Genomic DNA, 15,577 nt, shown 5'->3' on the forward strand with positions numbered 1-15,577 from the left:
AGCCCTGCCTCTGACCCCGGAGTCTACGCTCTTCACTGCTGGAGTGCAGAGCTCCCCGTGGGACTGAAGGGGGAGAGAGCTCCTGGCAGGCAGGGGGGCAGGTGCAGGAGCAGGAAGCCGGGGCGGACGTGAGTGGTGCTCCACCACTGCCACGAGGAAGCAAGGAGACAGGTCGGGGGGTGGGGGGTGAGGGACCTCAAGAGAAACCACTTTGGTCAGAGAGATGTCATATTTATACTTTTTCATCTTACGAGGCTGCATGAGTACAACTCAGACCCACAGAAGTGATTTTTTGGGGGGAACAAATCAAACTGATGTGAATCCTTTTAACTCAGGAACATACAACTGGGGATTCTAGATCCTGAAAAAAAAAACTGACTAAAAATCAGAAAGAATCAAATTAAAATGGTTGTTTTTCCCCTCACGAATTTGGACATTGAAGTTTTTTCTTCTTTATGTAAATCAGAATAGCAACAAACACGAAGTAATATAATAATTCCATTCAGCCAAAGAGCACTTGTGACCCAGATAAAGGGCAGAGAGGTAGGAACCCAGCTGCTGAGGCTGACAGAGCACACACCGCGCAGCCTGGCCCTCGGCGGCTCCCGAACTCACTTTTTGCATCTATGAGCCGCTCCCGGGGTGCGGTGTCGGAGGAGGAGAGCTGCTCCTTGACTTTGGCGATATCTTTAGGATGCAGGTAGTCAAATAAACTCTGACCAATCAGATCATTCTGTGGGAATGCATCACCAAGAAGGACAAGTCAACAGCATGCGGAATATAAGGGCTTTGCCTTTACTCTGCACGTTTAAGCATGAGAATCTCAAGTATTTCACACGTTAACATGGACACACATCCAGGCACTTTGCCTAGATAAGGACACCATGAATGAGGCACTGAGAAGAAGGGACAAGGGCTCACCCACATCAACAGCTCACGCTCCTCTAAGGCAAAAATCTTTCACAGCGTGTATCCCTTTACTTCCCATGCCCACAGATTCCCTTCCAAGACCTCAGCGGGAGGAATGCAGGGCGTGGGCTCTGACTCTAGCTCCATTAGACCTCTGTTCTTACACAAGTTGTGTCATACTATATGCCTCAGTAGCCTAATTGTTAGCAGAGTTATAAATAACTTCCTCCACAGCTTTGCTCTAAGACTGAAAAGAGCAAAACACGTTGGAAACATGAAATTTACATTAATTTATATAAATGTTATTTTGATACTGCAATTCTTCTGCTTTACCAAATTTCCATGCAAATACTGGTATGAGCATGAGTGAATGAATGAAAAAAATGAATAAAAACTCTAGGGACAAAACAGGTGATAAGCTCTTTTCTAGAAGCTTTTATTTAAATAGTTATATGATTCTACAAACAGTCATAGAATGTATGGATTGTTACAATCATTTTATAGAGGATGCTGAGGTTCAATAGAGCTAATAAGCGATACATCATTGTAGATACAGTACGGGTAGATTCCCGTTTTTCTTATTCTCTGGCATTGTACTGTCTGTCTTCCCTGTCAAATAGCCCCTTGTCTCCCTACCCCTACACTTGAAGCAGTGAGAAAGTTACAAGGCTGATTAAGGTCAAACTTCCCAATGGAAGCATATTAAAGGAAGTTTTCTAAGTTTATATTCATTTCTGTGTTAAGAATTTTCTGGAAGAAGGATGGTGTTGGGGAACAATAGAAGCATTTCACGTATCACTTGTCTATTAATTATTCTGAGAAGTGGGGTAGCCTTTTTGGCCACTGTAAGGCTGCCCACCACCAATGGGAACAAGAACAGTACCTGGCTATAGTTGAGGATCTTGAAGACAGACTCTGACACAAAGAGGATCTTCCCTCGGTCACATCCTACGACAAACAAAAATCCATCTGCTGCCTAATCAGGAGAAATGGATAGTCAATTTATCACACTTTAGGAGACATGATTTATAATCACTCTGATAGCAAATAAGGATTTATTTTCTAAGTGTCCAAAGCATGGGACTGCAGTCACTGACAGTTTCACAGGTGTCCTGAGAACAGGATGCTTAGAACAAATACCTTCTGAGAATGATAAGATTCTCTCCAAGGCAGACATACACACATGTATCACTAATGATTACCAGGGAAAGTCCAATTACAGAGAGTTTTGTTTCGAAGGAGAACTCAGTTTAAGATTTTTCCTTTGACTGCATGAAGGTCCAGAGAAATTCATTTCATTGTTCTAAGTATAGCAACACTATAATATCATAGAATCTGAGACTAGAAGGACACCTTAGGGTCAAAATTCCCTCTCAAATATTGAAGCCACCGTCTGTCCAAAGACTTCAACACCTCCATTTCGAGGGAGCTCTCTGGAACAGTGGGTTCAGCACTTGAAGTGTGGTCTGCTTTTGTTGTTTTATGCTGATGGTATAGAGTGGGGCCGGATCACTGGTATGATTTTTACCCCCTCCCCTACTTACCCCCACCCCAAAGCGATTCTAATGTTCACAGGACTGAGAACAACTACTCTCAAGTTTTATTCCCTGATGCAGAGATGAACTGTTTATATCCTAAATGAGACAAGAAAAGCCAAGCAAAAATTTCTCCTGACATTCTTTCACCTCTTCATTTTAAATACAGGCAAAAATCCAAAGTGTCGACAAAGATAGCTGTGGAGACAGGGCAGTATTCGTTGGACAGACTAAGGCAGATAAATACTGAAGCCATGGAACATGAGAGCTTAGGATGTTTTGTGCAAATGTGACTGAAGCCTAGCCAGGGCTCTCCAGATGGGTGACCCCTAAGAACCCCTGCTGGGGCCTTCTGGGGAGAGTGCTCCCCGCTCTACCATGCACTTGCTCTATTCTCAGGTTGCTGCTGTTCAGCCGCTCAGTCAGGTCCGACTCTTTGCGACCCCACGAACAGCAGCACGCCAGGCTTCCCTGTCCTTCACCATCTCCTGGAGTTTGCTCACACTCATGTTCGTTGAGTATACTCAGCTACCACAGACTAAACCACATGCATCATTATCTTCTTTATTTGCTGGTCCTCGGTCTGTTCTTTGGAATAGACTACTAAAGAACCTGGGGCTTTCCCAATGGCTCAGATCTGCCTGCTCATGCAGGAGACTCAAAGAGACACAGGTACGATCCCTGGGTTGGGAATATCCCCTGGAGAAGGAAATGACAACCCACTCCAGTACTCATGCCTGGGAAATCTCATGGACAAAGGAGCCTGGTGGGCTGTAGTCCATGGGGTTGCAAGAGTCGGATGCGACTCAGCACACATACACACGCTAATAAAGAACCTACTCCCTTTTCCACAAAAGGGCCTTTGGGATGCAGTTAAACTCAAAGAACTAAGGAAATGAATTCACGCACCAGAAGGTAACAGAATGGTACGTGCACTTGTGCTGGGCTAAAAGACGCGAGTGAGCGGGGAAGAGACTCACTACTGCTGTGAGAGGGCCCGGCAGGCCACCTGCCAGAAGGAGGCTAGGGCTGATCCTTTCCTAAGTTAGGCCTCTGCGCTGGCCTGGGGGCAAAGGATGACAGTGAGGGGGAAGCCACTTCCCAAGCACCATCTGCTAGAAGCCTCATTCTGTCAAGAAAAAGAGGGTATTAATAACTTCCTCATTTGCCTTGCAGACAACCTCATATCTCAACTAGAGAAGAGAGTATTTTGAGGCTTTTCATTAATGAAGTGATGTGGCTCAAAAGGTGCTTGGAAAGAAGGTGCCTGGGACATCCTGGAAGAGATGCTGAGCAGACTCAGGCCCAAGCTGATGACAAGCGGAGTGGATTTCAACACATTCAGGGGAGGGAGAGAAGGTTCCAGAGGCTGGTGAATACGGTCAGTGTAGTGGAGGCACAAAATATTCCAACTCCGATTCAATTGGGCAGATGAGCACCAGCAGGTGAAGGAGCCAGGCTGAGGGCCAGCCAGAGAGCAGAGGGGTGAAAACAGGAGCTCCCGGGGCTGGGGAAATGAAGGCAGGCTCGGCCTCAGGGAGAACGGTGCCGAGATAATGAGTGACACGGAACCTGAGGGGCTGCCTCACTTTCAAAGCTCGGCAGGTACAGGTTCCAGACGCCATAAACTGGTCAGGCTCACTGCTCCTTCACATGCCGGTCATTAAAGGTATTTTTGAAAGCACTTGGTAAGGAAAGCAATTAGTCAGATTTGCACTGGTAAGGGAGACTGAAAGTCCAGTTCCTGCGGCCAAACGGTTCAGACATCATCTGAGTGGACCCTGCTGTCTGCTGAAGCAAATTCCCAGGGGCTCAGCATCCAGAAGTGGCAAGGAATTAGACAGTGCTTCCCAGCCACTGAGACGGCGCAGAGAAATGAGAAACGTTCCATGAGAGAAGACAGATCACCACTGACGTTGTATGTGAGAGAGAAGCAGAAAAGGCAGGCCCAAGATGAAGTCTTTCACTTGAACAGCATTAAAACCCTTATTCCAGACCCTGATAAGTATGAGCATCTAACAGAGAATCATTTAGAAAAGCAGCAACAATTACTAAACACTTGTTGTTGTAAAAGGAACTTGTTTTATATGTGTACATACATATATGTATTTCTTTAAAAAACACCAAATTACCAATATGGTGATCAGGACCAGTTACATAATTAGTGGGGTCCAGGACAGAATGAAAATGAAGGGACCCTTGTTTTCAAAATACAGTCTTCAAGATGGCGGCAGCAGAGCATTAAACCAAGTACCGGGTCCTATGTAGCTGCAAGGGTTGCACGCCTGTGAAGCCAGCCCTGATGGCTTCTCTGGAGATGCTGCAGATACAGTTCATATCTTAATCCTAGTATGTCCTCCCTGAGAACAAGGACATTTTTATGAAAAGGATGGCAAGGTGAGGGCAGCGCTGTGTCCTCCGAGTCTGCCTTGAGAGGTAACCAAATGACCATCACTAACTTGCTGAGAAGCCTCGCCCCCACCCTAAGGTGTTAATCAGTGATCGGATGTTCGTAGGACAGCGCCATGCAAAACCCATTAAGTACTAAAATGTTTGTTGAATTAGTGAACAAATGAAAATGGAAGACAGAGGCTACGCCTATCCAATCTACAAGTCACACAAAGCTCTGAAGGATCGCTAGTGATAAGCTGGAATGTGGGACTAACCAATAAACAGATTGACAGAGAAGTTCAAAAAGACGAACTGTACCTACACAAGATGTAAAAACCCTTGCCTAACAATAATTCATGTACAAGAGAGCCGGGGAGGGTGCTGTGACAGCTGTCCCAGATGCGGCACTAATGAGATGGCTTCTCCTGCAAGGAGGCACCAGCCCCACCCGACCCCAGGCCAACCAGACCACAGCTGCAGTTCCACACCGGGTCATGACTTTAAATCAGCCACCACTGGAGGGAAATCCAGCAGACGGATGTGGCTCTGGAAGGAACGTGTGCCAGCTGCTGTTCCTGACCCCTCTTGTGCCTGCTTCTCCTCTGGAGGCTGGAAGATCTAGATACCTGTGCTGCAACCTGCTTTGCACCTCTGGGGGACCAGGTGACATTTTCAAGATAAGCTGAAGTCTACTCCTGTGCTTCCAGGAAGGCATGCCTTTTCCTGATACAAAGGACAGCTGGTCTGGAGTCTCCCCTGCCCTCTTCCTGGCTGGTGAGCTACTGAAACCTGGCATAACCATCTCCCTCCAAGGTGAAAAATCCGGCTCAGCAGGGTGGTGCAGGAAGACAGAGAGGGCCTGGCTCCTGCTGACCTCCCTGAACCTCCACAGCAGCCCCTCATTGCCTAACCAGGACTGGCTATGCTTGAGAAACAAAGCTCTGTTGACTCGTAACATCCTGTTCCTTGCATTTAATACAGCATGTCACAAGGGGATGGGCAGACACTATTGGAATGAACAGGGAGGCCAGACTAACAGGGGGCCTGAAGCCAGGGTGAGCTGAAAATGGGTAGTGAAGATGGAGAAAAACAGAGGAACTACCCTCTATGCTGGGGCCTTGCAAACTTTTTGCTCAGAGATGCGAGGGCAGCCCTGGCTGGGGGGAGATGGGGCAGGTATTCCTCCCTTAAGTTAGGTTTCTCTGGTTTTCTTTCTACTATTTGCAAGTGGACATGTCTCTGAATTTAGTGTCTCTCTCTTCAGTTTCCAGGTGAAATCTTGCTTGGCCCAGAGCAGACCTGATTCTGCACACAAGCCAGGTTCCCATGGCGTCACCCCAGCTGCCTTCCTGCAGAGGCCAGCCAGAGGAGCGAGTGCTATGGTCAGGCAGGTGAAAGCACCTGCCTCCTCCACTCATCTTCCTCCCCAGGGCTGCGACGTCTTTGGAAGCTTTGTTGTTTTGATGGAATTTTAGTAGAAAGGTTTTAGGTGGCTGTTTCTATGTTAGTGGTCAAGTGAGGATGAGAGAAATTCTCAATGGTTATTAGTTTCAGTCCCTTTCTAAAACCTTCACATGCAGGAAGGGGATTCTTGATTACCTCCTGTTTTTAACAAAATCCTGCTCTTCTGATTTAAAGTCCCTAGACCTTCCATTTTTGTTTGAGTGAGGGTAGAAGAGGAGGGTCCCAGGGAAGAGATGTGAGGCCTGTTCAAATAGTAAGAACAAGGTGGAGACCCTGACAGAGGAAGTGAGCCTAAACAAGTTCAGTGTTGAGACATCAAATTCCCACACACTTGTGTAAAAACAATCCCGTAATTGCAACATACCCTGAGAATAAGGTGTTTCAGTTCATCATCTGACAGAAAAGTTGGCTTGTAGTTTGCCTCTGTGTATGGATTGGTGGCACCTTCCGGGGGAGAAAAAGAGAAAGAGTTGGAACACTTTATTTTCAGATAATGTCTCGTTTCACTCGACTGCCTCAAGCCTTCCAGACACAGCCTTGCCCCTACCCCCTGGGAGCTACATTTTATCTTCTCTCTCCTTGGCAGAGATAAGGCGAGCTCTGGCTTTGGACAGAAGCCTCTAACGCCAAAGAGAATATCATCGAAAAGTGAACACTGTTGACCACAGGAGACTTAGCAAGCTTGTTTTTGTCACCACAGCAAAAATTCAGGAGCTAACAGAAGTTTAGAAACTGCTTCTAATAGAGAAGGAAGATCTAGAAACAAACTGGTCGAGACTCCTAGGATGCTCCCTCCCCACAACATCTATATTAAATGGGTTGTCTAGCGGGTGCTCAAATCACCACTCTAAATGTTCTTGGGAAGTCATCCAGTCTGCCAGGCCCTGAGTAAATACACTGTGGAAGGCGTTTGCTGTGAGTTCCTCTTCATCAGGGTTGAGTTAAATGAGCTTGGCAACCCAGAGAAATGCATTACTTCAGTAAATGCAACTCAAGCTCGCAGGACTGAAAGGGCATAAGACTTATGTTTAAAAGGCTGTCAATCTGGCATCTTTTGGGAGAATTACTTAGAGAAGAATGCCAGCAGTAAACAACTTGGAATCTAATCTGCAGAACGGTTAGTAGCACAGTGAAGAGATAAACTAAGACCACCAGGAAGGAAGGAAACAGAACCTGTCTGTGACTTTCAAATGAACTAACAAGGAGCATATTACTGATTCACACCCCTGCTTTTTAGGATCACTTGAGTTCTGCTACTCTTTTCTTTCTAATGAAACAGAAATTAGTTGTAATGATTTAATCTCTATCTTCCCTAACATGAATTTTAAAATGCCATTCTCCAAGCCCAGGATACAACACTTATATTTTTGAATCAAGGTCAAAAGACAAAACCAGCTACTTCTTATTTCTGGTGGCTTTGTAGAAATATAAAAGACGTAATTCTTTTTACCACGCAGGTCAGAGATCTGAGTGAGCGCCTACTTTCCAATTTCCTCAAATAGTCCAAGTCTAGCTGTGGAAAATTCCAGGGACGGCCTTCCCTAAAATGCCTGCCACAGTTCAGATTTCTCCTGCGGTTTGGATAAGTCACTTCCACGTTTCTGCCTCTGTTTTCTCACCCTCCCCACACTCGGAAAAGAAGGAAAACACTGCCTCCCTTATAAAGAGTTGATCTGGTTTGGGAAAATTCCAGGAAGATGAAAATATCATCAGTGTTCACTCAACAATAAAATGTAGCAAGTGCCGTCAACCAGTGACTCACTCTTCAAAAGGAACCAGAACGAATTTTTCCTCTTAAAAACTGGAACAGAGTTTCCTGTGTCATGGAGGGCAGCTACATTTCTGATGTTTATCATTGTATGGGCAAGGTCCACGTATATGCAAGATGGGATGTGTGCCTCTCTGTATGTAACCTGGGTTCCTACACACACACATGCATGGCACTCAGCCTCTACCCTCTGGGGATGCAGGAGAGCAAAACTGCATCTTGATACCCACAGAAGCTTGCTTTTGCCGATTTCATTTGGCATAATGTCTGCTGCTGAAAATGACTGGTATACTCCTCAAGGCTACACATTTGCAAGTAATAAACATTGGCCTTAGGGGGGCAGGGATATTCTAAGTAAGGGTGGTAACATTTGTGAGCAAGGGCATAAAAAACAATAAAGCCGGGATCTCACCTCGTAATGTTTTCATGTGCTGAACAGCCATCCTCAGCACAGTAAGTTTATCTAATTTCCTAGACATCGCGTTGCACGTTGGTACCAAAGAAGCCAGTTCATCAATAAAACTGTTCATTTTATCCCGACGCCTCTTTTCAATCTGACTGTGAGCTTCCCTGAACAACAATATGAAAAATGATTTCTGTAAAATGTAACAGAGCATCAAGGAAACAATGATGAAAATAACTGTTTTCAATATTCATCTGACAAGGCAAATTCAGAATCTGAAGAATGTTTCAAACTGGGCTTTTCTACTAAAGTCACCCAAAAAAGTGCAGCTCGTTGCCAAGTCGGTATTAGGGTTTTTTTTAATGCTTACCTTATCCTTAGAATTGAGAAATGTTACAAAAATTGTCTTTTCACAGTCAACTGCGCTTTTAATTTCTCCTCATTTCTATTCTTCTCAGCCCCAATAAAGTTGGATTTTAAGATGGGGGAGAAAGAAAGGGAGGTGGAGGACTTGAAGGGCAAAGCACCCAGGAACAGACATCAGTGAGGGCCCCAGGCTGAGCTGTCTCTGAGGTCTGAGGGGAGTCTGCCATGTGGTCTGTGGGAGACAGACTGACTGAGACACCAGGTAACTGATGCTGCGGTCCTTGGATCAGCCGTGACCCCATCCAGACGCAGCAGATGCTACATCTGTCCCCAAGAGTCGCTGCCCGCTGAGCAGCATGACACGTCCCACGGCACACACTCTTTTCCTGACTGGTTTGCACCTGCTGTTTGTGACTGTCCCCCAAAGAGGCGTGTCAACAGTGCCGCTGCCATAGCAACACAATCGTGTGATCTCTCGCCAAAGCTGGTCCATGAGGGGAAAGCCAGCAGTTTCAGGTCCTTTGAATTCTACAGCCCTAGTTCTGTGACAGGACACAGCATCAGATGGCCCTGGGGTTAATGGCAGGAGAGCGGAGGACCCCCATGGAAGGGAGTCAGCAAGTATGGCTGGAGGCAGGAAGAGGGTAGTCAGAGACTCTACTTGAGGGAGCAGGGCCTCCCCAGGTCTGGCCTTCAGCCACACCTTGCAGAGCAATAAAGGCCCTTTTTGAGGCCAGGCAAGGCTGGGGAACTGATTCCCTGAGCCAGGTCTCCCCAGAGGGCCCTAAGGCAGGAAGGAGGAGCCTGCTGAAGACAGGGAAAACCTTTAGCTTTGATTTATCTTTGGCTCCCTCCAGAGTTCCCTTCAGATTAAACATGCGTAGACAGCAAAAAGTGAAGGCAGCTCAGCCTGGAGGCAGTGAGGGACAGAGGCCATATCAAGCCAGGCCCCCCTCCCCCCCTTCTCATTCCCTAAGATCACGACAGTATTAAAGACTGTTCGACAGACAGGGAACAGATATTCAGAGCCTCCTTGACTGCCCACTAAGCAACCAAACCAGGATGGCTTATATACAGAAAGAAGGTCCAAGCTCACCTTGCATTTTTGATTCTTCCTTGGTGCTCTGTGTATTCTAACCTGGAAAACAAATAAAAAGAAACATAATCCCCTGGAGATTGACAGCAGAGTTACACATCCATTTTCTTCCCTGCCTGATCCCTGTCCTCTCTACACGACACACAAGGGCTCTGCCTGTTAGCTACACAGAGTGGGGTGTGTGTGTGTGTTAGTCGCTCAGTTGTGTCTGACTTTTTGCGACCCCACGAAGTGAAGCCTGCCAGGTTTCTCTGTCCATGAAATTCTCCAGGCAAGAATACTGGAGTGGATTGCCATTCCCTTCTCTAGAGGATCTTTCTGACCCAGGGATTGAACCCTGGTCTCCTGTATCACAGGCAGATTCTCTACGGTTTGGGCTACAGGGTGGGGCGTAGGGGGGAGACAGTTCTGAGCCCGCAAGCTCACAGCCTCCTTGCTTATCCCTAATCAAGGAGATGGGTGGAACCTACACATTTAATTATGCAAGGAAAATGACTCTAAGGATGCTGAAGTTCAAATGACTAATTCATGGTACCTTCCATGAGGGTCATCTTTGTCTGTGTCCATGCTTTCTCTGAGAAAACAAAAGAGAATATAACTGTTAAGACATACAAAATCACTTCTCACCATAATACAGAAGGCCATCATTTATCCAGAAACCAAGCAACTAGAAAGCTCAAAGAGCCACAGCATTGACTCCTGATGTATAAAAGTAAAACCAACTTGAACCTAATACAAAACCAGACTCATTTTCCAGTTTATCAAATGTTATATATACCACTTCAATCAAGTTTGTGTTCGTGCATTTTACTATATTGATTGCTTGAGAAAATTGGGAATACATGGCATTCATGGAAACTTAGTTAACCAGAGTATCCAAGTAACTATAATTTTCCCAACCCCCGTCACTTTGGATAAATGGAGTTTATTCATTTGTAAAATGTATCAAGCATCAAACGTACATGGGCATATATACTGAATATATGCCTGGTGGTGGGTAAGGTGGGGACGGAGCATCAAAGTGCCCACGGAGGAGCACTGAGCAGAACCCAAGCCAGCTCACACCATTGCTGCCCAGTGCTCCGCTTCTCAGCTCGGGGGAAACCCTGAGCCCCAGGGAACTGGGACAGATGGAGGCATGGGTCGGGGACCACAGAGAGTCCTGGGGTCACAGAAGGATCTGCCTTCCCTTCATGGACTCCGGAATCCAGTTTTCACAGCACGCTGTGGGTTCAGTAGAAGACAGACCGAAATCCTCTGAGGAAGGAGTTCTAAATCCCGCAGGTGAGCTCATACCTTCCTCCAATCCCTAAATCACTCAGGAGGACAGACTACCTACCCTCTGGGCCTCTCTCCCTTCTCCAACCATGGCCCTACAGACATCATCATCACCAAGAGCAAAAGCAACTTTCTTAGGAGCACTGAGGTATGCTGCGGGCACTCAGAACAGTGGCTCCCAACCAGGAGCCCTCCATCTCCTCATAGGCAGAGACTTTCTCTACCTGATCCTGAAGTTCAGAAGCAAGTCTACAGGCCACAGGAGAAAATGAAAAGTCCCTCTCCCCTTCTGTCTAGACTCGTGTCTGCTTGCTGAGGCAGGTGATCATCTCAGGTGAAAAGAAGCTCTGCCCTAGGGTAGGAGTTTGGTACATTAAGCTGTTAAGAAAGGGATGACAGGTGCTTAATTCATGGGGTGTCCATGAATTACAGAAGCCTTGCAGACTGGGGTCCATGCGGGAAACCTGGAAGTCCGGAGTGGTGACAAGGGTGGAAACCACAGATCCAGACAGCAGAGGTCTTAGAGAACATGTCAAGGGCTCCATCAGACAAAAGCTCCACCGAAAACATCTGGTTTCCCTGTTGTGGAGTTAGCGCCATGGAAGAACACCCTCTTGGTCCTCACATCCATTCTCCATCCCCTGCGCAGCCGCTCTCTTAATCATCTGGGATCACTTACATATTACTCATAGCATCTCCTAGTGGGCATCTGACCTCCAGCCGCTATGCTCCCCCAATCTGACCTGTGAACTGCAGCAGAAAAGGACTTCTGCTGTAAGGGGGCACACCTCCTTGGAGATTTTCTCTCATTAAACAGAAGAAAACTCTCCAATGGACATTTGGGCAAGATTCCACGCAGTTGCCTCTATAAAACAAAATGTGCCTTTTGGGTGTTCTGTGCCGACGTATTCCCTAGATGTCTGTATAGATACAGAAGAGTTGACTGTAAGTGTGAAAATATACTTACTCCAAAGAAAAGCCATTGAGTCTTTAAAAAAAAAAAGGTGCTATTTAATGTAAGAGGAACACTAATTCAAGGACAATGTCACTGCTCCTATACTGTTTCCAGAGATGACCTCTACTTTCTCATTCTACAAACATTAAGTAACCCACTGATGTCCTCCTCTAGAGAGGTCCTTAGGCAAAGTGCTCTTTGGAACCACTGAGGTTAGATCCATGGACTTAGCCATCTTGCTCAAAGGAGCAAAGGAAAATGAAAAAAGTGGTAAGAGGTGGAACTTGGCTTTAAGGCTATTCTTTTTCCCTCGAAAATCTGGGGACCTAGATGGGGTGCACAAAAGGAGAGTAAATGGCTCAGCTGCAAGGGAGGCTCCCTCCTGCTTGCAATCCAAGGGAAGATAAAGGGAAAAGTCAAGTCAGATCTTTCATCCCGATCCCTTTTCATAGACAGGATCCCTTCTTCCAGAAGGAACAGTAGGGCCCCTGGACGTTCATGCCCGTAAGCTGCCACCAAGCTTAGCCAGAGGAAAACAAGCCCAAAGGCCTTACTGGTAGTCTGTGGAGCTGCCCTTGCGTTTCCGGTTGCAATCCACGCCACCGGTGCCCAGAGGGCTGGAGAGGAGGTCGGTGGCACCTGGAGACATGAAGTCACTGATTGTTGAAGAAATGTCCATTCTCTGGTCGGCCATTGGAGGTCTGAAATAGGTACAAGGAGACAGAGGCGCAATTATTTCCACAAGCTTTTCTAAGGTGGCGCTGTGGAAGGACAGGGACTTCATGACAGTGCTGACATCTCTCTCACCCAGCCAGCTGGGACGAGGACAAGGCACCACCAGAAGGAGCATCATATTTACTCTAGGAGTTATTATAGGCAATTTAGGCTCATCTGCTTGTTTTTTCTGACAAAGACACAAAGCTCAGAGAAATTAGGTGGCTTCTCTTAGATCCCTGCACCAGGGCATGAAGAACTAAACCAGAACCCAAGGCTCTAGTAGGCACAACCCATGTTCCACCCATGGAGGTGACCAAATGTCCCAGATGTTCTCACAGTCCTAACTTAATTTTCTTTCAATCGAATCTAATCAATGAAATAAATATGATCTACTTGTTATCTCTGTATTTTTATTACAGCTTTTATCAAAGTTGTAGGAAAGAATAAAATATCCTTTCTCAGCCTATAAGTCCCACTTGGGATTCAAAAGAGTAGTCCCTCCCCATCACTGGTCCAGGCAAAGTCTGTCTAGTCTTCTCTGCCTGTCCTTTTGCACTTGGGATTCCACTGCAAGGAAAACTTTGCATAATGAAGTGAAAGCATGGCAAACCTTTGCAAAGCATTTTGAGAATTCATATCTTAAAAGTGCAAAGCAAGTCAGCTCAAAAGAGAGACTGGCAAGTACCTTGCAAGAGACTCCAACTCCAAACCCAGGTGAAGGGGGCCGTGCACTGCCCACCGTTGGGGTCTGAGCTCCAGGCGACGTGGCTGGGGCTGTCACTCCCTCTCTCTGGGCCTGAGTTTCCTCATCTGCAAAGTGAAAGGCGAGGGTGAGCTTCTGTTTCCACTGTGTCCACAGATTAGTGACCGGAGCCCTCGTGGTCACTCTCACCATCGTTGCTAGAGTGAACACTGTGCACGTAGCTCCGTGCATCCGAGCTATTATCTCTTAGTATAAATTTCTAGAAGGAGGACTGACGGGCCTAAAGGGGACACACATTGCATGTTTTGTTAAATACAGAAACACTGTGCTCCAGAAGAGCACAATACCTTTTATCCCCAATAAAAGCTCTTGTCAATCTGAAGGAAAAACAAAACCTGACTATTTTTACTTGTATCTTAAAATTATTATGGATGGTGTTTCTGTTTATAGGCATGTCTTTCTTTGATGTGGACCTTTTTTTTTTTTTTAAGTCTTTGTTGAATTTGTTACAATACTGCTTCTGCTGTTACCTTCTGGTTTTGGCCATGAGGCATGTATGATCTTAGCCCCCCAACCAGGGATTGAACCTGCGTCAGAAAGCAAAGTCTTAACCACTGGACCACCAGGGAAGCCCCTATAGGTGTTTCTTGGTTACCCCTGGTGCCCACTTGTGTCCTGTTTTCATACCATACTGTCTTTAGCATCGATGGGTCTCCTAACTCACACTCACCTGGGCACCTGAGCCTGGTGGAGAAAAGCACACAGCAATCCCTGACTCCCCTGCTCTGTGACCACACTTGCGCTTTCCTCCTCCAATCTCCAACATCTCAATTTTCACCCTTGGCCGATAAGTCAGCTTTCTACGCCACTGAGAAAAGAAGCCAGTGACCACTTCTACCAGCAACCTAGACACTACTGGCTCGGACCCCACCCCAAAGCATGCTGCGCCCTCCTCTCTCATGAGTGTGGACCATCCACCCCAACCCTGCATCATCCACATTCCGCATTATCGCTTCTATAAGGACAAGAACACACGGCAACAACACTCATCTTGGGGGGTTGGGTGGGGAGTAAACTCTTTTGAACTAGATTTCCTTCCAGTTACTGCCCTATTATTTTGTTTTCAATTGCTTTTCTCTTCCTCATGACAAATAAACTCAAATCAGGCTTTTGTCCCCATCATTCCAATATATTGGCCCCTGCTGGGTTCATTAATGACCTCCTCATTGCTAAATCCAACGGCCAGTTCTCCATCCCCTCCCTGCTTGGCCCATCAACACATCTGATAGAGCTGACCTCCCCCTCCTGGCTCTCAGCTTCACCGTTCTCCTACTTCAGTGGTCACTCCTCTTTCGTCTCTACAGCTGTTTCCTCTCATCTCCCTCACCTCTAGGTGAGCGACCCATGGATGCTCTTGGACCCCTCTCTGCCTACACTCCCTCCCTGGGAGATCTGCCTAGTTTCACTGTTTTAAATACCTACCTACACTATGACAACTCTCATATTTACATCTCCAGCCCAGACCCGTTCCTGAGTTCCAAAGCATCACCTTGACATCTCCCCTTGAACATACAACAGAAACATGAAAAATCCATAACCAATCTCTGGTTGCCCGCAAGCCCAGCCTCTTGGTCACGCCCAGGTCAGTAAGTGGTACTTCAATCCTGCTTGCTGCTTAGGCCCCAAACCTAGAAGTCACCCCTGACTCCTTTTTTTCCATGACCTGCATCTAATCCATCAACAAATCCTATTAGCTAAATAGTCCAAAAAAATCCAAAATTCAACTACTTCTCCCCTTTTTCCTTCATATTTTTGTTCAAATGTCCCTTTATCGGTGAAGTTTGCCAGGATAACCATATAATACACACCCCCACAACTCTTTCTAACCACCTCAGTCCTGCTTAATTTTTTTTCCATTGCCCTTATCCACATCTGGCCAGCAATAACCTACTTAGTTTACCAGCTGTCCTCTCCATTAGATCATAAGCATCA

At 46.5% G+C, this 15,577-nt stretch overlaps 1 protein-coding gene across 6 annotated transcripts in view; it reads right to left on the reverse strand.

Moving 5' to 3' along the window:
* The window catches only part of BMAL1 (basic helix-loop-helix ARNT like 1), a 116,800-nt gene that overhangs the window by 18,855 nt on the left and 82,368 nt on the right, over positions 1-15,577 (reverse strand). For all 6 annotated transcript variants that reach the window (XM_069554332.1, XM_069554333.1, XM_069554331.1 and 3 more), the window contains 8 exons: positions 13,568-13,692; positions 12,720-12,866; positions 10,468-10,506; positions 9,933-9,974; positions 8,480-8,637; positions 6,664-6,743; positions 1,793-1,885; positions 616-733 (listed from right to left, as the gene is read on the reverse strand). In XM_069554332.1, coding sequence (XP_069410433.1) covers positions 616-733; positions 1,793-1,885; positions 6,664-6,743; positions 8,480-8,637; positions 9,933-9,974; positions 10,468-10,506; positions 12,720-12,859 — 670 coding nt within the window. In that variant the 5' untranslated portion in view covers positions 12,860-12,866; positions 13,568-13,692. The remainder of the gene's footprint in view (positions 1-615; positions 734-1,792; positions 1,886-6,663; positions 6,744-8,479; positions 8,638-9,932; positions 9,975-10,467; positions 10,507-12,719; positions 12,867-13,567; positions 13,693-15,577) is intronic.

This window comes from Ovis canadensis, chromosome 15 (assembly GCF_042477335.2).
Source record: "Ovis canadensis isolate MfBH-ARS-UI-01 breed Bighorn chromosome 15, ARS-UI_OviCan_v2, whole genome shotgun sequence".
NCBI classification, from domain to species: Eukaryota; Metazoa; Chordata; class Mammalia; order Artiodactyla; family Bovidae; genus Ovis; species Ovis canadensis.